Consider the following 24585-nt stretch of genomic DNA (forward strand, 5'->3'; position numbering starts at 1 on the left):
GCGCTACTATTGATGATTTTGTGTTCGGAGGTGAGTGAAAACACATTTTTTTCCCATTTCCCTGACCATTGTGTTGCGTACACTTGCTTTGAGTGTTCTTTAATATTTATTTTCGAACCGGCGTGTTCCATATTGAGTGAACGAGCTCAAAACTAAACCGGCGTATGACTTCTTATCGGCTGCTTTTGTCAATTTCAGCCCTCGGCCCGCGAGTAGAGCAGTTTGTTCAGTCGTTTTGTAACGATTGAGTTGTAAACAATTTAATTTAATTTTCAAAGGAAAAATGTTGTCTGCAAAGTACACAATTCAACGATCAATCTGATTTATAATTCTTGGCTGTATCTTGCAAAATAAAGTACTACAAGTGAAACAACTTTCGTGTGCGAGAGTTTGATTCCCCATTATATGTTTCACACTGAAAAGTCTGAAAATGCTTTGGCGATTTTTTACATGGCGCTGATTTTATTCAACTGAATTATTGTATATTCCTGATAAAATTACAGCCGTTCAAAAATTACAGCAGTACTTTCCATATTATTGCAAAACACGTCGACATCTACAATGTTGTTGGAGATACAAAGTGTGCAATTTCTATTATTGTATTATTGTTAACTAGATAAGTTGAGCTGCAGTATTTTCGAATAAAAAAATTACAACTACTGTTGGGTATTTTAAACTCTGATACAAATCTGCAAACTACGTATTATATTGACTGTTTCGTTGCCACTTATCGATAGCTATTACTAGTTAAGCGAATAATTAGTTCGTGCAAGAGAAAATGAGGGGACAGAGAGGGAGGATCCCGGTCCAGCCCTTGGGATATGTCATGTCCACGAAAGTTATTTTTAGACGAGCGGAAATCTTTTTACTAGCGGAAGTCTGTCTTCCGAGGCGTCCGCATGCAGGCCAACCTCGATCTGATGTTTGAATGGATATGAATATCGTCACCCTTTCACGTGCGCCGCCATTTTCTCTTTTTACTAAGAACCTGAGAGCGAGGCAAGACTGTGTGCGGACGTATCGGAAGACAGACTTCCGCTCGTCTGAAAATAACTTTCGTAGACATGACATATCCTGGCTAACGCCCTGAGCCTCCCTCTCTGTCCCCTCATTTTCTCTTGGTTCGTGGCGCTGCAAAAGAGGAGTATTGCATATTTGTGTGCTAAAGTACGTGACCATAAAAGCAACCATGTTTAGGGTTGCTCTTTTCAGGCAAATCTGAGTAATTTTATTTTAGAATTTCCTGATAAAAAGAAATTCTGTGTAAGTAACAAGATTTTATTATATCTTTGGGATAGTACGCGCGCTGTGATTGGCTGATTTAGCGGACCTTATTCTACAGTACGGCTGCTTTACGGACCTCTTAAAATTAATGTGAAATTTTGATAAAACATTCTCTAGCAAGTTTTTCATGTCATTTATGTCACGTAATCTTGTAAAACTGTTTAAATCGTGCAAGCAACTATTTCAAAAAGCCAAGAAGATTTAGTCGTTTCAGAATTTTGACGCGCAATCGTTGTGGCGCTTGAACCTCCCGCTTGACTTCAACTAGTTTCCTTTCCCGCACTTCTGATTACCTCAGAGATAAAATAAATATCTTACTAAGCTCGTTTTCTCGGTACGTACTGTAAGTTACGGATCCTCGTTTTTCCCGTTGATTTAAGCGCGGGCCATAACTTACATAACTTACAGTACGGACCACGAACAGGCTTAGTAAGAGGTATGTCTGTGCATGTGCAAAGTACAAAGTTAAGTGCCGTAAAGACATATGTCCGAGCTGCATTTGCATTGGTACTTATCTTTGGTTTGCGCGACTGGTGCAGCTCGATTGCGAGCAACTCCTTTTTGGGGTGAAGACAGTTACTTTTATTTGTCACGCATTCCCGAATAAGACGTGACGGCCCTCAAAAGTCTCCACCTAAGAAACAAAAAAAGGGTTGGGCCGTGTTCCTTGTCCTGTACTTTCAAGAGCTTCAGAGATATGTTTATGGTGTTTTCGCATCCAGTTTGATCAGCGCTGGCGGGTTTATCGTAGCAACTTCGTTTGTTCCCCGTCCGCATAAGTTTCTTAAAAGCGCAAAAAGGGCCTTACGATAACCATCGTTCAGAAGTATATACAGACATGGATTAATAGCGCTGTTTGCATGACCTATCCAAAAAAATACCAAGATGACAACAGGTGATAGTTTGTGCTTTTGATCAGGCCGCACAAACATGCAAAAATGATTGATATAAGTTGGAAACCAGCACAGCGCGAAAACAACGCATATAACAACCAACAGTCGCACGACCTTGCGCCTGGACTTCTCAACCACGGCACGGTTGCTATCGGTCATGTTGCCTGGAATTTTACGATGAACCAGTTTACGGCATATCAATGTGTATATAACGATAGTTATGAAGAGTGGCAAGGCGTACACTACTACGAAAATTGATATGTGAAGGATTTTGAATACGCGATAAACTTCATTCTCTGAGAGATCTTTACTGAGCGCAATGTCGCAATAGTAACCATTTGTGACCGGAACAAATGTCACATTAAAAAGAAACGCGTAAGGGAACATTAATGCAAACGATAGAACCCATATCATCGTTGATAGGATCTTTGGTCGTTGGAAAATTGCTTCTCGAAGAGGAAAGAATACGGCATAAAATCTCTCAACGGAAATGAACAATATTGTTAACACTGAAGCTGCTATAGAAACAGGAATAGCGTAGAAAAGCATTTTGCAAGTAACGATTCCCAATATTCCTCCAAACCAAAGAGTTCCTTTGTAAAGATGTGCGACTTGGTATGGCATAACTGTTATGGTCAGTAATAGATCGGCAATAGCCATATTTGCTATAAAGAGGTTCGTTACACGTCTAGAAGATTTTTTCAACACTACAAACAAGCCAAAGGAATTGCCAAAAAAGGCTATCAAGAAGGTAACTGCATATGCTGATGTCAAGCCAATCTGGGCGTTCGATGATAAATAACCAGGAACTTGTCGCGTGGAACTGGAGTCAATTGTTCCTACAAAAGGAATAATAATAATAATAATAATAATAATGAAAAGAACACAAGTGACCGTGAAGCAAGGTGTCATGTGATACATGCATGGCTTCGAGGCCCTCGTACGATATCGAGATAAGTGGCCAGTCAGCGCTAGTTGTCAGGGCATTGGAACTTATGATCGGATGGTTACGTTCGACCCCAGAAAATCCAATACCGATAAATCTCTTTATGATTTAATGTCTTACCTTTGTTCTTCTTTTAACGCTATGGATGGAAATTAGTTGCCAGATGGGGGATATGGTGAGATATAATGTGCTCAAAGGACTGAGGTGGTAAAAAGCGGGGGGGGGGGGGGGGTGGGGGTTGGAATAAAGGAATCCATGGTTCTGCCTCCAAATAGTCTTACGGGGAAAACGAAATAAAAGGGAGGTGATCCTATGGGGCGCCGTACTAGTCAATATTGTTTACTTATTTCTATGGTCTCCTGGACTTTTTATGTGATCAAGTTAACTTTTTATGTGGTCTCTTTGAAATTTTATGCGGTCAACCTGACTTTTTGTATGGTCAACTTGTGACTTTTTATATGGCTAACCTTTGACTTTTTATATGGTCAACCAGACTTTTTATATGGTCAACTGTTGACTTTTTACTTGGTCAACTGTTGACTTTTTATTTGGTCAACTGTTGACTTTTTATTTGGTCAACTGTTGATTTTTTATTTGGTCAACTGTTGACTTTTTATATGGACTTTTTATTTGGTCAACTAATGCACTGCGCGCGAGGCTCGCAACAAATATGGCTGACAGTAACGAGAGCGTGGACCAAATCACGTCCGCCTGTGCTATAGCGACTCAGGCGCTTGAAGCAATTGGCAACCTCCAATGCAGAAAGGGGGTAAGGATGGATGGCGAAAGGATAATAAAGCTCTCAGGGCAAGGGAGTGTATACATCAGATGTATAGATCCCCTTGAAGATGAGGATAAAGATGAAGAGGATGAGCAACTGATGAGTCCAACCTTTAGTCAACTCTCTGATGACCTCTCAAACAACCCTGTGGTAACAATGTCTTCACCCCTTCAGCAGCCAATTAGTCAGCCTCAGCCTCTAGATCAGGCAGATCCACTGTTTTCAGTGCCTGTAGAATTGCCTGTAGAAGTGCCTCCATTTATTGACCTATGGAGTGACCAGTCCACTCACAATAATTGTGATGTAGTTATTAGTAATGTCGTACCAACTTCTTCAACATGCAGGGATGAAGTGCCAACGAAAATAATAAGAGTACACAGGTCCCTCATTAGAGAAGATATGATTGAGATCTTTCTAGATCCCTCAATATTGAAATTTAGTTTAAATGCCATCATTATAAATCAGCATGGTATTGAAGAGGCTGGACAGGGTAATGGGGTCCTAAGGGAAGTCTTTTCTTTGTTTTGGAAAGATTGTTATGAGTCACACATGTTGGGAGAGTGTGAGAGGGTTCCCTACATCAGGCATGATTTTGACAGAAAAAAGTGGGAGGCAGTCGGAAGGATACTTGTTAAGGGATGTACTGATTGCCAATATTTTCCCCTTAAGATAAGCAAAGCTTTTTTCACTGGTTGCCTTTTTGGGGAGGGAAGTGTAACCTCCATGATGTTGCAAGACTCCTTCAAGCACTATGTCTCTAAATCTGAGGCTAGTGTAATGGAGGGCTGTTTGTCTGATAGCATTCAGGGTGACAATGCAGAATTACTTGACTTTTTGTCAGCTTTTGATTGTAAACGAAGAGTTACACAAGACAACCTAGTGGAAGTAATCAGAGAACTTGCCCACAAGGAAATAATTCAGAAGCCTCAATATGTAGCTGATTGCTGGGGGCCTATTGTTTCCCACCTTAAGTTATATTTTCCTGATATGTTTTCTTTGCATGAACTGTATTCCTCCATACTGCCAACTAATGTCAAAGTTATTTCCCTCCTTAAAGCAACACCCCTTACAGCTGCTGAGGGGGAGACCTTAGCTCACTTAAAGAGATTTATAAGAGGTCTTGACGAGTCCAAACTTGCCACTTTTTTGAGATTTACTACAGCATCAGATGTTCTTGTTACTGATACGCTGACAATTTCTTTCACAAACAATGAAGGGTTTCAAAGACGGCCAGTTGCTCACACATGTAGCTACACGTTAGAACTACCAAGCACCTATTCAAGTTTCTGTGAGTTCAGAGAAGAGTTCATGGCTGTTTTAAATGCAGATAATTGGGAAATGACCATAGCTTAAAGACAAATTATGCTCTCATTTACATTTGTTTAACCACCCAATCTTCTGTCACTTTGTTAAGTCTGGTAATAGTTGAGGTTTCATTTAAAGGAAAATTTCTCCTCAAAATTACATGTCTTTAATAATGCAACATGCAGGTCATCAGTATAGGGAAATTGATCACCAAAGATCAGATGTTCCAGATATTTCTCCCAATTAGTATTAAAAGAAATGTGTCACGAACTTTGAGGAGAATGTGCTTGTCCAGTAGTGGAACTTACAGAAATAGGTTGGATGGCACAGTTTTTATCACTTTCTACAAGCTTGTTGTATTAATCGATTGATACAACAAAAATGGTATCAAGAACATGCCTTAACACAGGTAAACAATTTATGAAAATGTTCTCAATATCACCAATGTTTAGGCACATTTATGATTCCATTTTTTATTGTGTCAACTGCTGAAGAATGGTTTTATTAATCCGTCACGTAAACTTGCTGGAATGTGATATAAATCGATGTCAGCCACCTTGAATAAAATTGCAAGAAGTGCATTATAAAGGATTTTATGATGAGGTAACGGTTGTAAGGCTCTGCTGTCTTTGAATAATTTTGAATAATCGTTATATCTTACAACTTTGTTATTGTTGTTGAAATTAAGAGTTAGGTTAAAAGAGATCTTGTTCAATAAAATCAATGTTTGATGTTTTCAGCTGACGCCTTTGGTCTCTTATATGTCTTCATAGTAGCATACAGTCAAGGAAATCAGAAATGTCGTCAATCTAATGTTTCTAGTACCTTACGATGACTCGCAAAATAAAGATTATTTGTCAAATCATAGACACTAATATGTTTAAACAATGCAAATAAGTGATTTCTCCACTTCTGTCTTCGTCTTGCAAAGTATTGCATCGACTTTCCAAATCTGCCATCTGTTGAGAAGAAATGTGAGCACTGATCCTTGGAACTACCACCTGGTAGTCTTCCTCCTCCGCAGGGAATGGTCCTGATGGATCAAATCCATATTTATGTGCGATATCGGTATCAAATACACTCGCCACTCCAGCATAACTAGACTGTTCATTCTCAAGCATAACAGATGTATATAACTGTAGTGGAGAACGATTTCCTTCAGAGGATAAGGGATGGCTTTGCCATTGGTTTTTGAACTCTTCTAAGCACTTGTTAATTCTGGGGATGTATGTGTAATGTAATGCAAATAAATGCAGTTCATTAAGAGGATCAAGAAGCCCTCCTCCTCCAAGTGGGCAAATGTTCTTGCAAAGAAACAAAGTACGCCAGAATAGACATCTCTGTGTGCTCTCTCGACGCGGCAGTTGTGTACGGAACTGCCAGTTATGATGCTTCCCCTGCCAACACCTCTCTGTTCTAACATGAATTGTGCCACTTTAAAATTTTCCATACCGTAGTCGCTTCGCACCCTAGATGGTGATCCGTAGCTGTTAACTCCCTTGACAAACTGCTCCAACACTGTGTCAGCTGTATTGTCATTACAGCAGTGCGCGTAAATTATAAGGCGGGAATACCCATCAACGCATAGATGGGTTATGAGTCGCCATCTGATAAGTTTGTGATTGCTGTCAATGTGCCACAAAGCATTTGGAGTTGGAACACTGTATTTTCTTCTGTAAATTGCTGGTCGCCACCTCAAGGCTGTGCCAATGGGATCAAGTGTGCGGAGACAATTCCTCACTCGCCATCGTTGGATATTTAATCCTCTACTCCTGAGAGCACCCAACAGTCTTGCCTGCCCAATATTGGGAGTTAAGGTTTGGATTTCTTGTACTATTTTTTCTAAATCAGTATCTGAAATCTGAGTCCAGCTTAAGTCCTCGTCCCCAGTCATGCCATACATCATTCTTCTCCTCCTTAGAGTACTCTCACTCACTCCAAGTAAATCGGCTATTTTTTTCCACGGGAAATGCAGTTCTCTCAAAAAACGTATTTGTTCTTCCTCGATAACGTAACGTGGGCGTCCTGGACCATTGCATGTGGAAATGGTTGGGCTACTATATGCAGTTTCCCTAGTTAAATCTGGAGCACCGTGTCTATGTAGTTGTAGTAGATCACCCAAGTTCCTTACATTAGTCAGAGTTACATTTAGGATTCGTAACACCTCAGCAAAATCACGATTGCTTTCAATCTCGGAAATCAGCAACTGAATGGTGTCTACAGCAGCCATCAATCTACCAATAGCCCGATCAATATCCTCTAATGACAAGCTTTGCGACCTATCGGCTTCTTCAAACGTTGTTATTGTAGAAAGCAATAGCTTGAGATTGTCGAAGAATAAAAACAATCCATATTCGTTTCTTTCTCTCGCTGTGTCTCGACTCATACTTGGTCAAAGATCACCGTACCGCTGTCACTAATTGATTTCGCTGAAAGCCCCGTCAGGCGTGCGATGCGTTTTATAGTTGACCAAATAAAAAATCAACAGTTGACCAAATAAAAAGTCAACAGTTGACCAAGTAAAAAGTCAACAGTTGACCATATAAAAAGTCTGGTTGACCATATAAAAAGTCAAAGGTTAGCCATATAAAAAGTGACAAGTTGACCATACAAAAAGTCAGGTTGACCGCATAAAATTTCAAAGAGACCACATAAAAAGTTAACTTGATCACATAAAAGGTCCAGGAGACCGTAGAAATAAGTAAACAATATTGACTAGTACGGCGCCCCATATGATCCTGTTGAAGGTAAAGTGGCACTTCGTGAATTAAACTATTGGACTAAATAAGCCATCAACAACAATAAGCCAACTCGGTAAACATCGAAAACAACAAAGCCGTTTTGATTTGCTTACCGTTTGTTTCTGTGCCGTTGTTGGGACCGTTCATTTTATTTTTAGCCTCAAGGAATCTGGACTTATCTGTTGAGACAATAAGGATGAACTTGAGTACAACTCTTATAGCGGTGAGATTAAGTTAAGGGAAACTTATAACTAACGTGATACAAAAATAACATGTATACAAGTGCATATGTCCTTCTATGTGAATGTTCCTTTCAGTTCGCCCAGAGAGGTGTCGAAGGTGTCGATGTTTTGCCTATATAGCTACTTTGCTATGGTAGTATCCACTTAGGTTGGTCCTCAGCTCGGTTTAACCAAATGTAAGCAAAAGCAGCGAGCACGATTTGTAAATTCTGTTGTTAGAGATCTGGATTCGGTTTGGATTCCGTTCCAATGTGTACAAAATATTCGGATTTTCCGTAATGTTTAGAGGCTGGTGAAGTAGAAACGTGAGGTGGTGCTCTCACCACAGCGCCATCCCATCGCCCAATGTTCTTTGGTTCATCTCAGATCTCTAGGCGATTTAAGTGGGTTTACGTTGTTGTTGTTTACAATGCTCCGACAAACGTATTCAAAATACCTCGTTTAATATCATACAAGAGGAGATAATCATTCAAGGAAATTAATTGAAGGTTTCATAATTAGCTGTATTCACAAACTCACAAATTAAAAGGGAGACCGCGCAGGTCTGTCACTTTTTTTCAAATTTCACTATGTCCAAATTTGCAGTGGATTTTACAATCTGCAACTTGCCGGCGAATGTTAGGTTGACGGATTTTCAAGTCGGATGTCGGATTCTCACAATTTTCACAACTCGGATGTCGGCTTTTCACAAGTTTTTTGTCAGGTTTTCAGCAACTCGGATGGCACCTGCAAGCTTCCATAGATTATCACAGTTGTCATTAGGTTACAAAGAAAGAGACGAAATATGTCAAGTATAGAGAACTCAATGTCTGCTGAAAAAAAAAACCAGAATTATGGAAAAAGTAACAACAGTAATTTTATAAAAAAGTCAGTCTTTCCAAAGTGCGAATATTGTGTTAAGAACACTTAGTTTGTAGACCCATAGTAAACCAAAAAACCATACAAAAGTTGCAAAGAGACACCACCACCCTATAGCAGTCTTCTTTTATTGTAAACAAATAAGGAAATAGAATCCTAAAGAAATCTTACTAGAACGGCAAAAGCCAAAAAGGGAATTTCCCTAAAACCTATTTTACAAACGAACGGCACAAAACATCTCAAATGGTTAAATTAATGTCTCCGACGTTAATTTTGAAGTTTTATCTCGTGTAGAAACGTCTATGTAGAAACGCATAATTACTTATATTCAAAACTGAATAACATAGAATACATGAAACGTTTCGTACATTTGAACAGTGGGAATATCTATATGCTATTCACGGGCTGGGAGGTCCGTATAGGAAAAAACTGTACCCGAGGTCTTCAGTACGGCCCGAGGCCGCAGGCCGAGGGACGTACTTAAGGCCGAGGGCACAGTTTTTCCCTATACGGACCGACCTAAGCCGGTGAATAACATATTTATTTCTTCTGCTGTTTTTCTTTCTGAAAATGAACCCAGGCAAACTGGAAAAATAAAGGTTTTCTACGCGCTCTACATCGCACTGTCACAGTTGAAATTAACGTATAACTGAAAAAAGCGCTCCGTTCGCAAAGCGCACAGAAAAATGATAGATTAACGACAAAACAGAACTTCAAATAGCTCTTGGTGCAATAAATATAAAAAACAAATTGTTATATTTCATAGCAAGCACAGAGAAACAAGCTAAAAAAACTAAACAATGATGTACAAGCAGGAGAATAATGTTCTACGTATTAAAATTCTTTGTCTTGTTGAAAATGAAACGAAAGTTCTTAAAACAGGAGGAAAATTTTTCGTGAAAAATACTCAAACATCTGTCTCTGCCCTCCTATCTTATTATTTGAATTCTCATATCTTATTATTTGAGTTCTCTGCAGTAAGTCGTTTTAGTTGAACAGCATGTCAACATTTCAGGAAAAACAACAACGCGAAAAACCACAACTTCGCGACGTGTTTGTTTGCCTATTTTAGCTAGGAATCCGTATATTCTTAAATGAAGCAATATAAAACGAGATTAGAAAATGGAACTCCAAAGAAAACAACAGATGTCAACCGAAAAACCGAGTTAGAAAAACTGCTCTGCAGTGTAAATTGTTTTATGTTCAACGGCATGTCAACAGTTCAAGAAAACCAACGAGTCGAAAACAGCAAAGTGTTGTCAGCAAAATCATGTGAATACTCGCCTTTTTGAAGAATAACCAGGCCTTTCACTCCATTTCTGATGTTTTTCCTTCTCTTTGCAACGGTTAGTAAGCAAAGATTTGCAATTTAAGAGGTAAAATCCAACGGTTCGTCGCGCCGTAGTGAAAACATTTTCATTTAGCCGCGACAGTTTCAGTACGGAACAGATTTCGGACCGTGGTCCGTATCGTAAAAAGCTGGACCGGCTGCGGGCGCGCGAATAGCCAATCATATTCAAGGATTTAGGATTCCGGCCCGCTAAGATGCTTCAGAAAAAAATAAATTGAAATACGTCATAGATAGAGATTATCAGAGTTACTGTTGATACAAAGAACGGGACGAAATATGTCAGAAGGAAAGAAAGGAACTTTATTTAAATGTCTATAGTCGTTCTAGCGCTGGAGCACTAATTGGGGACACTGTAAACTGAAATATGAATTAACTCAAATCAAGTTAAATGTTGGTTTTTGAGGAGAGGGGAAAACCGGAGTACCCGGATATGACTAAATGTCGATAACTAAGTGTAGGTAACTAAATGTCTAAGATGTTAAGTTAAAGGAAAGTACGTATTTTTACAAACCTGCGCTGAAAAAACTAAGGAACAGAATAAAAAGTAATGAACAGTAAGTTTAAAACAAAGTTAGCCTTTCCAAATCATTGAAATTGCGAATATTGTGTAAAAGAACACTTAAGTTTTTAGACTCAAAAACCCTAAAACTGTACAGAGGTCGCACAGACACATCACCCTATTATCAAGGAGTCACGGCTTCTATTATTATGATTTTATCTAAAAAAATTAGGATATAAAATCCTTAAGAAATCTTACCTTGAAAGGCAAACGCAAAAAGCATCTTCTCAAAAGGCATTTTACCACGAACGGAACAAAATATCTCAAATGGTGAACTAAACTGACTCCGGTGTTAATTTTAAAGTTTCATCTGACTCGTGTAGAAACTTCTATGTAGAAACACTCAATTACTTATATTCAAAGTCAGTCTTTCCAAATTGCAAATATTGTGTTAAAGAACGCTTATTTCATGGACCCATAGTAATTGAGTAATTGAGTAACTGCTTTTTGGCTTTTGTCGTTCAAGTAAGATTTCTTTAGGATTCTCAAAGGTGACACGGTACTCTCCAGTGCTTGAAACTGCCAACCACTTGTTTTGGAAAGCCGATCTTTTAAAGTGTTTTCAAGATAAAATAGGTTTTAGGGAAATTCCCTTTTTTGGCTTTTGCCGTTCAAGTAATATTTCTTTAGGATTCTATTTCCTTATTTATTAAGAATAAAAGAAGACTGCTATAGGGTGGTGGTGTCTCTGTGCAACTTTTGTATGCTTTTTTGGTTTACTATGGGTCTATGTGTTCTTAACACAATATTCGCAATTTGGAAAGACTGACTTTTTTTTTAAACTTACTGTTGTTACTTTTTCCATAATTCTGTTTTCTTTTTCAGCAGACATTGAGTTCTCTATACTTGACATATTTCGTCTCGTTCTTTGTAACCTAATGATAACTGTGATAATCTACAGAAGCTTGCAGGTGCCATCCGAGTTGCTGAAAACCTGACAAAAAAAAAAGGGAAAACCCGACAACAAAGTTGTGAGAATCCGACATCGACTTGAAAATCCGTCAACCTAACATCCGGCAAGTTGCAGATTGTAAAATCCACCGCAAATTTGGACATAATGTGATACAGCTAATTATGAAACCTATAATTAATTTCCTTGAATGATTTTCTCCTCTTGTATGATATTAAAGGAGGTATTTTGAATACGCTTGTCTGAGCATTGTAAACAACAACAACGTAAACCCACTTAAACCGCCTAGAGATCTGAGATCAACCAAAGAACATTGGGCGATGGGATGGCGCTGTGGTGAGAGCACTCGCCTCCCACCAATGTGGCCCGGACTTGGCGTCATCTACGTGGGTTGAGTTTGTTGGTTCTTATACTCTGCACCGACAGGTACTTCGCCGGTTTTCCCCTCTCCTCAAAAACCAAAATTTGATTTGATTTGCGTTAACTTGTTAATTTCAATTTACAGTGTCCCTGATAACTAGTGCTCTACAGCGCTAGAAGATTAGACACTTAAATAAAGTTCCTTTCCTTTCCTTTCAGATACGAAGATCCTGAACCACTCTTGCAAAAAGGCCGACTGCCAAAGAGAGCGAAACTAATAAAAGATACATAAAAACCCCTCAAACTCGGTTTTAACTGATAGGCAAGTCAGCTTGCTATTTAAAGGACTAAAATTCATACCTACACCCGTGACAAACGAAAACAAAATGAGACGTCAATTTTTGCGGGACTTTAAAGTTTTCGGAAGACGACTACTGTGTCTTCAATATATATTTCATGGGGAAGATAAGGAACCACATCCGTTACACGTAAAGGGTGACTGGGTGTGTTGCACACTGAGCGGACGGAAGCATGAATTCGGACTAGCACTAAAAACACACACACATTCTAAAATGGCGGACAACAAGAACCTCGTGTCTTTATTATTCCCATGATTCCTTGCTACAGTTTTGTTGCTTGGGGGAGAGGGGTTAACACCGTATTCCTTAACCTAACTGTATAGGCCCTACACACTCCCCCTTATGAAAAAAAAAGGGTCGTCCTCGACATTAGACAGTTATCTAAGACTGGCGTCTGCGGTTATCAATACACAAGTCTCCTCTTTTCATTCCTGAGGTCAAGTGGAAAGGAGTGATCCGGCCTTAACCACAAAGCCACGAGTACAACCACTTAAGACTTGTATACACATACAGTTTGGAATACTGTTAAGGTTCAACGACTTCCACTAGCAAACTACTAAGTGTGATGTTGTAAAGTAACAAGTGCAACTTGTGTTCTGTCCTTTTTCTTTTTTTTAAGTCCACTTAATCACAGAAAAAAAAATTTCACAAAGTTCGTGTTAGGATTTTTCTGATCACTTTAGAAAGGATATGAGCTAACGTATCCGCATGGTGTAGGATAAGTAACTGGCCAAACAGAGTTCATGCACACATTAGGAATTCCTCCAAGGGGTCCTGGTGCCAGTGGTACAGGTACTGCTGCCGCTCCCGCATTGTCGCTAATTAAACACAGTGCCGGTGGTTGGTAATAGCTCGGAGTTCGAAAGCTGTCACAAGTTAGTAAGGTAGGTGGTCTGCGCTCCCTTATCGGTCTCCCTTCTCCTGGTCTGACTTCTGACTGCTCTACTACAGATGGTTCAAGGACTGGATCTGTCGGTGCTTGTGTCTGCACGTCAGGTTGGTAGATAGTTACTGGAGGCCGCCTCCTAATCAGCGCATGCCTGGTTGGCTGAAGGCTCCTTGGCTGAACAGGTACTGTCTGACAACGCGCTTTCTGGCTCTACAGGAGTGAAGGTTAACATCCCTGCGGATTCTTCTTCAGAACTGTCTCCGACATTGGAGGCCCCTGGTGACGACAAATGTGGCTGGGCAGTTGGCAACTTCCGTTTTGATCTTTTGCGGGTGTCACCGGGCCTTGCTTCAAAAGGAAGATCATTGCATGGCAGTAGAAGGTTACGGTGAATCACGTGGTGTCGCCCTCCACCAGATTCAGGCATAATTTCATAAACTGGACTCTCTTCACCTTTCCGTTTCACTACCTGGTGGATGGCGTCTTCCCAGTAGGACCTCAGCTTCCCAGGGCCGCCTCTCTCACTTACGTTTCGTACAAGGACTCGGTCGTCTGGCTGGAGTACTGCACTGTGAACTCTCCGGTCACATTGTTTCTTGCCTCTGAGTCCAGATAACCGAGATTTCCTAGTGGCTATTCCGTATGCTTCTTTTATTGCCTCTTGCCACTCCTTAACATAAGCTGGGTAACTTGAGTAAGCAGTGGGTTTGGTACCAAATATGACATCAATTGGGAGTCTTGGGGATCGGCCAAATAATAGGAAAAACGGCGAATATCCTGTCGCTTCATGGCGAGTGCAATTGTAAGCATGAACCACCTTTTGGAGGCTGTCCTTCCACTTGGACTTCTGGTGCTCAGGCAAAGTTCTTAGCATGGATAGCAGTGTTTGGTTCAGGCGTTCTGTCTTTCCGTTTCCTTGGGGATGATAAGGCGTTGTTCGAGATCGGACCATACTACAGCATTCCTCCAGCCGATGTAACAACTGATTTTCAAATTCACCACCTTGATCATGCAGGATTCTTGCCGGAAACCCGAAACGTAATATAAAGTCATTATACAATTTGTCCGCTGCTGTTCGTGCAGACTTGTTGGTGGTCGCATACGCTTGGGCAAATCTTGTAAAATGATCAACTGTAACCAGGATATACTAGTATCCCCCTTTGCTTTTTTCAAGGTGTACAAAGTCCAATGACACCAGTTCAAAGGGTGTGCCACTCTGTATGGTCTCCATTGGTGTTTTTGGAAAGATGTTTGGTCTCTTTTGTTTGATGCAACTACAAACATGCGTCACGTAATGTTCAATGTCTCTTTTCATCCGGGGCCAATAAAATCGTTCCCTGGCAAGGTGAAGGACCCTTTCTGTCCCTAAGTGTCCCAATTCTTCATGTAGCTCTTTGTAGACCATTCGATGAAACTTCTGCGGAAGGACAATCTGAAGATTAGGACCACTTCTGCGCCGGAGGACTCCATCTTCTCCAACTGCGAGTTTACTCCATTCACGGAGAAGGGACTGTACTGCAGGTGACGCCTGGCGCCTGTCTTGTGCTGCGAGTGATTTGCCGGTTTCCTTATACCGAATCACTGCACTCATCGCCTTGTCTTTCCTCTGAGCCTCGTACAGTTCCTTAGGTGTGAGAGGTTGCACCCTCGGTTCATAATCCACATTCATAATGTGTCCCATTTCACTTGGCTGACAGGATAGCGATAGGAACCAAACTGAATCTCCTTTCTGCTGGGCATTCAGTGCTTCCACTGTGGCTTTAATCCAATGCGGTTCTACTTCTTCAGTATACATGTCTATGAACTGTTCCATATGCATCCTAGAGAGAGCATCAGCCTCTCGGTTGGCCGTCCCTGGTCGGTACTTTATCGTGAAGTGGAAGTCAGCCAGCTCTGCTACCCAACGGTGTCCAGTTGCATTTAGTCTCGCCGTAGTTAAAACATAGGTCAACGGGTTGTTATCTGTGTAGACCGTGAAGAGCGGGGCAGCGGGGCATAATACAGGTAGTCCCGAAAATGTTCAGTTATGGCCCACTTAAGTGCCAGAAATTCCAGCTTACTGGATTGAAGATGATAGTTCCGTTCCGCTGCAGTTAGCGCACGAGATCCGTAAGCAATTTCCCTTAGTTGACCGGCCTGCTTCTGGTAAAGTGCTGCCCCAAGGCCCTGTTCTGACGCATCCGTGTGAAGAATAAATTGTTGGGTGTATTGAGGGTAAGCCATCATAGGTGGGTTAGTAATAGCACTGATAAGCTTATCGATTGCGGCTTGGTGTTCACTGGTCCAGTTGACTGGCTCCCGGGATGATACTTGTCCCTTATTTCTGACTGGTCTTGTATTTCTCCTCTGACTTCGCCGCGGTGACTGTCCTCTCTTTTCAGGTTCTTTAAGAAGATCGTACAGGGGCTTTGCAATCTTGGCGAAATCACTAATGTACCTCCTGTAATAGCTTAATAGTCCTGTTAGTCCGCTTTAGTAGTCTCGGGATCAATACTGTGTCCAGACTGGTTTAAAATTCGGCCTAGATAGCGGACCTCTCTCTGGAACAGACTACACTTGCTTGGCTTCAATTTCACTCCATGTTTGCGCAGGCGTCTCAACACTATTCGCAATTTTTCCACATGTTCTTCAAACGTTCCACTATAAACTATGACATCGTCCAAGTAAGGAATGCAAATCTCGTCGCGGGTACCTTCCAAACAATCTTCCATGAACCGCTGAAGGCTTCCTGGTGCATTACTCAGCCCAAATGGGATCCGAGTACATTCATACAGACCCCAAGGTGTGATGAAGGCAGTCAGGTGTCTGCTCTTTTCCCCAACAAAACCCTGATGATACGCCTTTCCCTGGTCTAACACAGAAAACCAGGAGTTCCCTCCAAGATTATCCAGTGTCTCTTGGATTCTTGGTATTAGGTGCCTATCTGGTACTGTCTTACGGTTCAGCTCCCTGGAATCCACGCACAGGCGTAACCCTCCATCTTTCTTCCTTACACACACCACGGGAGATGAATAATTTCACTGAGACTTAGTTATCCATCCCCGGTTGAGCAGATCTTCAATGTAGTGTTTAACCTCAGAATACAGAGGACGGAGAATTGAGGAATAGCTCTTCTGGACTGGAGTGGTGTCTGACAACTCCAAATTTAATTGAAGTCCCTCTATCCGTCCCATATCATCATCATCTTGGGAGAATGACGCAGCCTCCTCCTCTAGCATGGTCACGGTCAACTGGCGTTGACTTTCTGTCAGGTCACTCAACACCACGCCTGGTGTCTTGAAGGACTTTCTTTCATTAGCAACTTCCCTGTATACTTGATGTTGGGGTACTGACGGGTTTCCATCCTGGAGTGAGGTACCACCTGTTCCCTCTGGATCCCCAGCTTCCGTACGAGGAAGGTCCTTTCTTACTACTTTCAAAGGGGTAACCGATTGCACTAGCTGCAAGTGTCCAAGTAGCGTTCGCCGGCCAAGGACTACATCATGCTTTGAGGGGTTACGGACTGTAATGTTCACCCTATGTGGCGACCCTCGAGGTAGGGTGAGGAGCTGCTCTACAACTTCCAAGTCCGCTGGCCAAGGCATACCTGGGTCTGGTTCAAATAACACTGGTGTCCTCTCCTCTAGAGAACCACAGTTAATTCTACACGGTACTGTCACTGCCTGCCCTCGTGGTACCGTAAGATTGCGCTTACCATTCTTCAACACACCCATGTCCTCCACACTTGCATTTTGCACCAAATCAACCATCGCAGTAACATTCTCCTGTGCTACTTCCTTTAAAGCCGTATTCATGATGTCAACAATGGAGCTGCTTCCTTCGGTTTCTCTATCCTTCAGTACTTCTTCTATTACATGGTACCCAATGATTGGAGTTTCCAACTCATCTTTTGCAATGAGGAATGGTACAGTTAGAGAACTTGATGACTCTGTGTCCGACGAGAGCTGAAACTGTACTTCCACCCACCCTTCAAATGGTATGGTTCCACCATTTGCTGTTCTTAAGTTCAGTCCTACATCCTCGCCAAGCAACTCTTCAATGTTCCTTAACTTTGAGGAAGGCAAATATTCCTCAAGCCAGCTCTTGGATACAATAGACACCTGTGCACCCGTATCCCAAAGGGCTTCGACTGGGACTCCGTTGAGAACACATGACACCTTACACTTCTTTCCAACCAACCTTGCAACTACCACACGCTGCCTGGGTGTCAAATGACTAGCAAATACATAACCATCCCCCCGAAGTACTGGCGCACTGTTCCTAGCTTCCAGTTGCTGGATCGCTTGGCAGAGACCCTTGTGACTGTCCCAGTGACGTTTCTGACAACTTCGACCACAATAACGAACTGCTTTACAACCTAAACATTGTTTGAAACTTTGTTGGGATCCTGCTGCAATCCTCTGGCAATTAGCACACTGGTGGGACTTTATAAATCTGTCCTGGGGCGGGGCTACTTCCTGTCCCTTGGCTGTAGCCCCCGCCTGTTTCCCGGCCCTGATCTCCGTTTCCGACATCCACGGGCCCAATGGTCACTACTACCACAAATGTGGCAGTGGTCGCACAGCTGCCCCTTTCCTTCCTTTTGACAGTCGATACAGCCCCTTGGGCCCTGATACCCTTGCAGATTCTGATTTACAGGTAAGGGCCTGATGAAACGTTCCTCATTGGTTAGATTTCTCTCAACTGATTCTTTTAAAGTGGTAAGTTCTGAACGGACCACTTGTAGTGCCGCCATGAACTCTCCTTCTCTAGGACTCTCTTTTATAAGGGAGCTAAGCTTCTTAGCGGTTTCCCCTTGTTGGATGGATCCCCCTTCCCCTTGTGATACATGCACTTCGTTCACCCTTGGGTTCCTTTGACGAGGGGTAGAGCCCAGTTTGGATTTTCTCTCACTTTCTTCCGCGCATTTTACTTCTTGTCACCCGTCAGGTGTTAAAAGGTTTTTATCAAAAGAGAGGCCGGTACGTTTCTTCGAACAAACTGTTCAAAAACAACATTTGAGGAAGCACTATCTCCATTAAAAAAGTGCCTTGAAGAGCGAGATTAGGCCTTAAGCATCTTATCGACAGAACATCATCTGAGGTCATTTTTTTCTTTTTGGAAGGCAGTCGGCACTTGAAAAAAGTTAAAAAACTAGCGACAAAATCTTACCATCAGTGTGTCACAACGTACAACCTAGCAGTGTTACAATACTGGTGCACAACTGGAGTTTCATTCAAAACCAGCAATTGCTGGCAGACACGCACCATTGGATCAGTTGGTTGAACACCGAGCTGCCATGCAGGAGGTCGCGAGTTCGACTCCGGCCGGATCAACCCTCAGGGTCTTTAAATTACTGACGAGAAAGTGCTACCTTTATAATTCTGGTCAAATAACTTTTTGGTTCAGAGACCCTCTAGTTTTTTCGGATCGGGACGATATACCGTAGGGCCCGTGTCACAACCATCATGGAGTTCCTGGTCCTATGTGGTCTGTTCTCTGTGGTACATTTTGGTTTCACGACAACTTTTCAACGAGTAACCACTCCTAAGCTCCTCGTGGGTAAATAAATATAAATTATGACTATGACTTAACCTCCTATCCTGACTACACAAGGCCGAGTTTCAACATGAAAGTTTGTTTATTGAGGGCACGTCAGACAGTCATACAATGCAAATAAATCCTGATTACAGGCTAGGTCTACATAAATAACACGTGAAGGTTTATAATCTTATGAGAAGACGTACTACGCCAGATACAAAAAACCACTACAAACCACCCTTTAGAACTGGCCAAAAGCATATGTGGGAACTTCATCTAATGAAGCAGCACAAGAAAGATCCCGATGAAAGGGCAACTAAACGGCATATGCAAAACTGATCGAACGAAACAGAAAAACAAGTGGACAAAGAGACTGACCGACCAAAAACGAACAAAGTTAAGTCTCCCGCTAAAAATCCTTGACACTCCTAACTGCTCCCATGATACCCTAGGAGCCTTTCTATCGCGCTGACAGAATACTAATTTCTGAATAATTCATTCAATCATTCAACCGCCAGTACCCTGCGAGCAGAGTCTAGATAAGTTGGAAAGAGGAAAGTAGACTCTGCCAGCCGCCTCGACTTTCTATGATTTGCCGCTCATCCAAAAAAATGGATGAGTCAGTACAGTTTCGGCTTGTCAAACCTGTTTTTTTTTATTTGAGGGCATGATCAATCGCCAGGCGTCGTCAATATTTTTTAAATTTACAACAGCGTGACAATTTGTAGCTGTCTATTAAAATTGCCATGAGTATTTCCTCCGTATGTCGGTTACAGGAACTAGTTTGCTAGAATTGAGAAACCTATTAATTTTCTTAGTAAAAATTGAAATGGCAATTTAGAAACTTGGACTATCTTGGGTCTCGAGGGAAATGATTCGTTTCGAAAATATCCCTACTGTTTGTTTTGGTTTTGTGGTTTTACGGTCATCAGTCACGAGTGACTGACTCCCGAATACGTTTGAACTCTTAACGCATGCTCAACACGAAATGTTGAGCCGGCTGGCAGAGTCTACTTTCTTCTTCCCGACTTATCTAGGAAGACTGAAAGAGACTCTGCTCACTGGGTAAACCGCCAGATATTACATTTAATATCATACAAGAAAATAAGATTACTGCGGAAGTGAATGTTTGTTAAAGCAAAACTGTGAATTGCGGGGTTTCATAATTATCTGTAACCACAAAAGGTACACCGTGCATGTCAATCACATTGGTTCATTTGACAAATTTCACTATGTCTAAATGTCATTCAGTTTTGAATATAAGTAATTATGTGTTTGTAGAAGTTTCTGCATGAGATAAAAGCTCAGACTTAACACCGGAGACACTTTTAATTAACGACTTTTAAGAGATATTCGTCCCGTCCTGTGCAAAATGGCTTTTGGGAAATTGCTTTTTGCCTGTACCGTTCAAGCGAGTTTGTTTTTAAGATTTTATATCCTTCTCTTTTTAGAAAATAGGGTGGTGTCTCCAGGCTGTGCGACTTCTGTACGGTTTTGTGGTTTATGATCTAAGTGTTCTTTGACACATTATTCGCTATTTGAAATCGGACTAACTTTGTTTTAAACTTGCTTTTGTTACTTTTCATTCTCCTTAGTTTTCTTAGCACAGGTTTGTAAAGTTACGTGCTCTCCTCTAACTTATCACAGCAGACATTTAGTTATCTAGACTTAGTTATCTCCGGGTAATCCGGTTTTCCCCAATTAGTGCTCCAGTGCTAGAACGACTAGACAATTAAATGAACTTCCTTCCTTTCCTCCAGGCTGTGCGACTTCTGTATGGTTTTATGGTTTGTGGGTCTATGAATTTAAGCGTTCTGTAACACAATATTCGCAATTTGGAAAGACTAACTTTGTTTTAAACTTGCTGTTGTTACTTTTTTATTCTGTTCCTTAGTTTTCTAAGCACAGGTTTGCAAAGTAAAGTGTTTTCGTTCTAATAATATGCTAATAAAATGTGAACTGTGAAACTTAGTTATTACTTAGTGTTTACTTTAATTTAACTGTTTGGGTTTAATGAACTCTATGTATACTATAAAAGACCTGAATTTGTGAAAGCTGGTTAGTTGGAGTTGAAAGTTGAAGCTAATTGACAGATGAAGTTAAAAAACTGGTTCAAACAAGTCATAAGCCGTCGCAGACCGATGTAAGAATCTGTTGAAGAAACTGTAGCTGCTGACCATGCATCATGGTGATGTTTATTTACCGGTGTACATCCGCCAAGCGAGTGGAGATCTCGCAACACTTCACCTTACACACTTGTGAAGAATCCGAGGCTCCAGCTGAATATTGGTTGCTTACGTTTCTCCCTCACTAATCTCTAAACATTGCGAAAAATCCGGATATATTGTACACGCTGGAAAGGAATCCAAATCGAATCCAGATCTTCAATAGAATTTGCAAATCGCGCTTGCCGCTTTTGCTTATATTTGGTTAAACCGAGCTGAGGACCAACCTGGATTCTAACATAGTAAAGTAGCTAGATAGGCAAAACAGCGACAGCTTCGACAGAGCATACCTAAACTTCGACCCAGGATTCGAGCTAGGATCCGAGCCAGGATTCGAGCTAGGATCCGAGGCAGGATTCCAGCCAGGATTCGAGCTAAGATGAGCTTTCTCCGCTATTTATTCTCGAATCTCTCGGTTAGGTTAGGTCTCGAATCGGTTACGTTAGGTCTATTTAGGTTGGTTCTAGTCTAGTTAGGTCTAGTTAGGGTTAGGTTAGGTCTCGGTTAGGTCTCGAATCCTGGCTCCGATCCTAGCTCGGATCCTGGCTTTATTCTTAGTTTATCTCGCTTCGACACCTTTCCGGGCGAACTGAAAGGAACATTCACATAGAAGGACATATGCACTTCTATACATTTAATTTTTTTTTTATCACGTTACTTACATGTTTTCCTTTAATTAACTTGATCTCACAGCTATGAGGAATTTACTCAAGTTCGTCCTTATTGTCTCAACACATACGTCACGATTCCTTGAAGGTAAAAATAAAATGAACGGCACCAACAACGGCACAGAAACAAAAGGTAAGCAAATCAAAACGGGTTTGTTGTTTTCGGTGTTTACCGAGGTGGCTCATTGTTGTTGATAGCTTATTTAGTCCAATAGTTTAATACACGAAGTGCCGGTTCGCCTTCAACAGGATCACCTCGCTTTGATTTCGTTTTCCCCTAAGACTATTCTGAGGCAAAACCATGGATTCCTTTATTACACCTCCCGTTATACCTCAGTCCTTTTAACACATTATATGTCACCATATTCCCCATCTGGCAACTAATTTCCATCCATAGCGTTGAAAAAAACAAATAAAGAGAAGAGATCTATCGGTATCTGGGTCGAACGTAACCTCATTAGTTCCAATGCAAAACAATTTGCGTTAACTGGTCTGACTTGTTATCATCATCATCATCATCCTCATTATTACTATTATTATTATTTGCCTTTTAGGAACAAGCGAATCCAGTTCCACACGACAAGTTCCTGGTTATTTATCATCGAACGCCCAGATTGCTTTGACATCAGCATATGCACTTACCTTCTTGATAGCCTTTTTTGGCAATTCCTTTGGCTTGTTTGTAGTGTTGAAAAAAATCTTCTAGACGTGTAACGAACTTCTTTATAGCAAATATGGCTATTGCAGATCTATCATTGACTATAACAGCTATGCCATACTCAGTCAAATTTATTTACAGCGGAGGCCTTTGGTTTGGAGGAAAATTGGGAATCGTTACTTGCAAAATGCTTTTCTACGCTATTCCTGTTTCTATAGTAGCTTCAGTGTTAACAATATTGTTCATTTCCTTCGAGAATTTATGCCGTATTCTTTCCTCTTCAAGAAGCAATTTTCCAACGACCAAAGATTCTGTCAACGATGATATGGGTTCTATCGTTTGCACTAATGTTCCCTTACATGTTTTTTTCTGATGTGGCATTTGATCCGGTCACCAATGGTTACTACTGCGACCTTGGTATGCTTAGTAAAGATCTCGATGAAAGATATCGCATATTCAAAATCTTTCACATATCTCTTTTCGTCATAATGTACGCCTTGCCACGCTTCATAACCATCATTATATACACTTTGATATGCCGTAAACTTGTTCATCGTAAAATTCCAGGCAACATGACCGATAGCAACCGTGCCGTGGTTGAGACGTCCAGGCGCAAGGTCGTGCGACTGTTGGTTGTTATATGCGTTGTTTTCGCGCTGTGCTGGTTTCCAACTTATATCAATCATTTTTACATGTTTCTGCGGCCTGATCAAAAGCACAAACTACCACCTGTTGTCATCTTGGTATTTTTTTGGATAGGTCATGCAAACAGCGCTATTAATCCATGTCTGTATATACTTCTGAACGATGGTTTTCGTAAGACCCTTTTTGCGCTTTTAAGAAACTTATGCCGGAAGGGGGAACAAACGTAGTTGCTACGAGAAACCCGCCAGCGCTGATCAAACTGGCTGCGAAAACACCATAAACATATCTCTGAAGCTCTTGAACGTACAGGACAAGGAACACGTCCCAACCCTTTTTTTCGCTTCTTAGGTGGAGACTTTTGGGGGCCGTCACGTCTTATTCGGGACTGCGTGACAAATAAAAATAACGGAAAAGTCGAACTGTCCTCGCCTCACAAAGGAGTTGCTCGCAATCAAGCTGTACCAGTCGCGCAGACCAAAGATAAGAACCAATGCAAATGCAGCTCGGACATATGCCTTTACGGCACTTAACTTTGTACTGTGCATGTGCAGGAAAGGATCCGTAACTTACAGTACGTACAGAGAAAACGAAGCTTAGTAAGGTATTTATTATATCTCTGACGTAATCAGAAGTGCGGGAAAGGAAATTAGTTGAAGTCAAGCAGGAGGTTCAACCGCCACAACGATTGCACGTCAAAATTCTGAAACGAATAAATCTTCTTGGCTTTTTGAAATAGCTGCTTGCACGATTTAAACAGTTTTACAAGATCTTGTAACTTACACACAATTTCCTTTTATCAGGGAAATGTGAAATAAAACAACTCAGATTTGGCAGGAAAGGTCAACCCTAAACATGGTTGTTTTTATCATCACGATTTTAAGCACACAACTGTGCAATACTCCTCTTTTGCAGTGCCATGAACTAATTATTCGCTTAACTAGTAATAGCTATCGCTAAGTGCCAACTAATACATACAATATAATACATATAGTTTGCAGATTTGTATCAGAGTTTTAAATTTTTTTTTAAAGTTTTTTTTATTCGAAAGTACTGCAACTCAACTTATCTAGTTAACAATAATACAATAATAGAAATGGCACACTTTGTATCTCCAACACTGTAGATGTCGACGTGTTTTGCAATAATATGGAAAGTACTGCTGTAATTTTTGAACGGCTGTAATTTTAACAGGAATATACAATAATTAAGTTGAATAAAATCAGTGCCATGTAAAAAATCGCCAAAGCCTTTTCAGACTTTTCAGTGTGAAACATGTAATGGGGAATCAAACTCTCTCGCACATGAAAGTTGTTTCACTTGTAAAATTTTCATTTTGGAAGATACAGCCATGAATTACAAGTGAAATTGATCGTTGAATTGTTACAGGTTGA

General features: G+C 41.1%; 3 protein-coding genes and 1 pseudogene across 3 annotated transcripts in view; 3 read left to right on the forward strand and 1 right to left on the reverse strand.

The window, feature by feature from the left end:
• LOC137968034 (neuropeptide SIFamide receptor-like) overlaps positions 1–24585 on the forward strand; it is a 270910-nt gene that overhangs the window by 213850 nt on the left and 32475 nt on the right. The gene's annotated exons all lie outside the window — the stretch shown is intronic.
• LOC137967535 (neuropeptide SIFamide receptor-like) overlaps positions 451–24585 on the reverse strand; it is a 29077-nt gene continuing 4942 nt past the window's right edge. Inside the window, exons 2-3 of the mRNA XM_068814041.1 lie at positions 8064–8129; positions 451–3016 (exon numbers count right to left, since the gene is read on the reverse strand). Of these exons, the coding sequence (XP_068670142.1) occupies positions 1986–3016; positions 8064–8129 (1097 nt within the window). The 3' untranslated portion in view covers positions 451–1985. The remainder of the gene's footprint in view (positions 3017–8063; positions 8130–24585) is intronic.
• Positions 3794–5609, forward strand: LOC137967453 (uncharacterized). Its single transcript, XM_068813975.1, has one exon. It carries the CDS (start codon positions 3794–3796, stop codon positions 5255–5257), a length of 1464 nt encoding a protein of 487 aa, XP_068670076.1. The 3' UTR covers positions 5258–5609.
• On the forward strand, positions 21074–23927 carry LOC137967284 (neuropeptide SIFamide receptor-like; annotated as a pseudogene).

This window comes from Montipora foliosa, chromosome 8, assembly GCF_036669935.1.
Source record: "Montipora foliosa isolate CH-2021 chromosome 8, ASM3666993v2, whole genome shotgun sequence".
In the NCBI taxonomy this organism is placed as follows: domain Eukaryota; kingdom Metazoa; phylum Cnidaria; class Anthozoa; order Scleractinia; family Acroporidae; genus Montipora; species Montipora foliosa.

Bases quoted from the DNA above. Each gene is read 5' to 3' on its own strand.
- LOC137967453 (XM_068813975.1), top strand. From the start codon at position 3,794: ATGGCTGACAGTAACGAGAGCGTGGACCAAATCACGTCCGCCTGTGCT.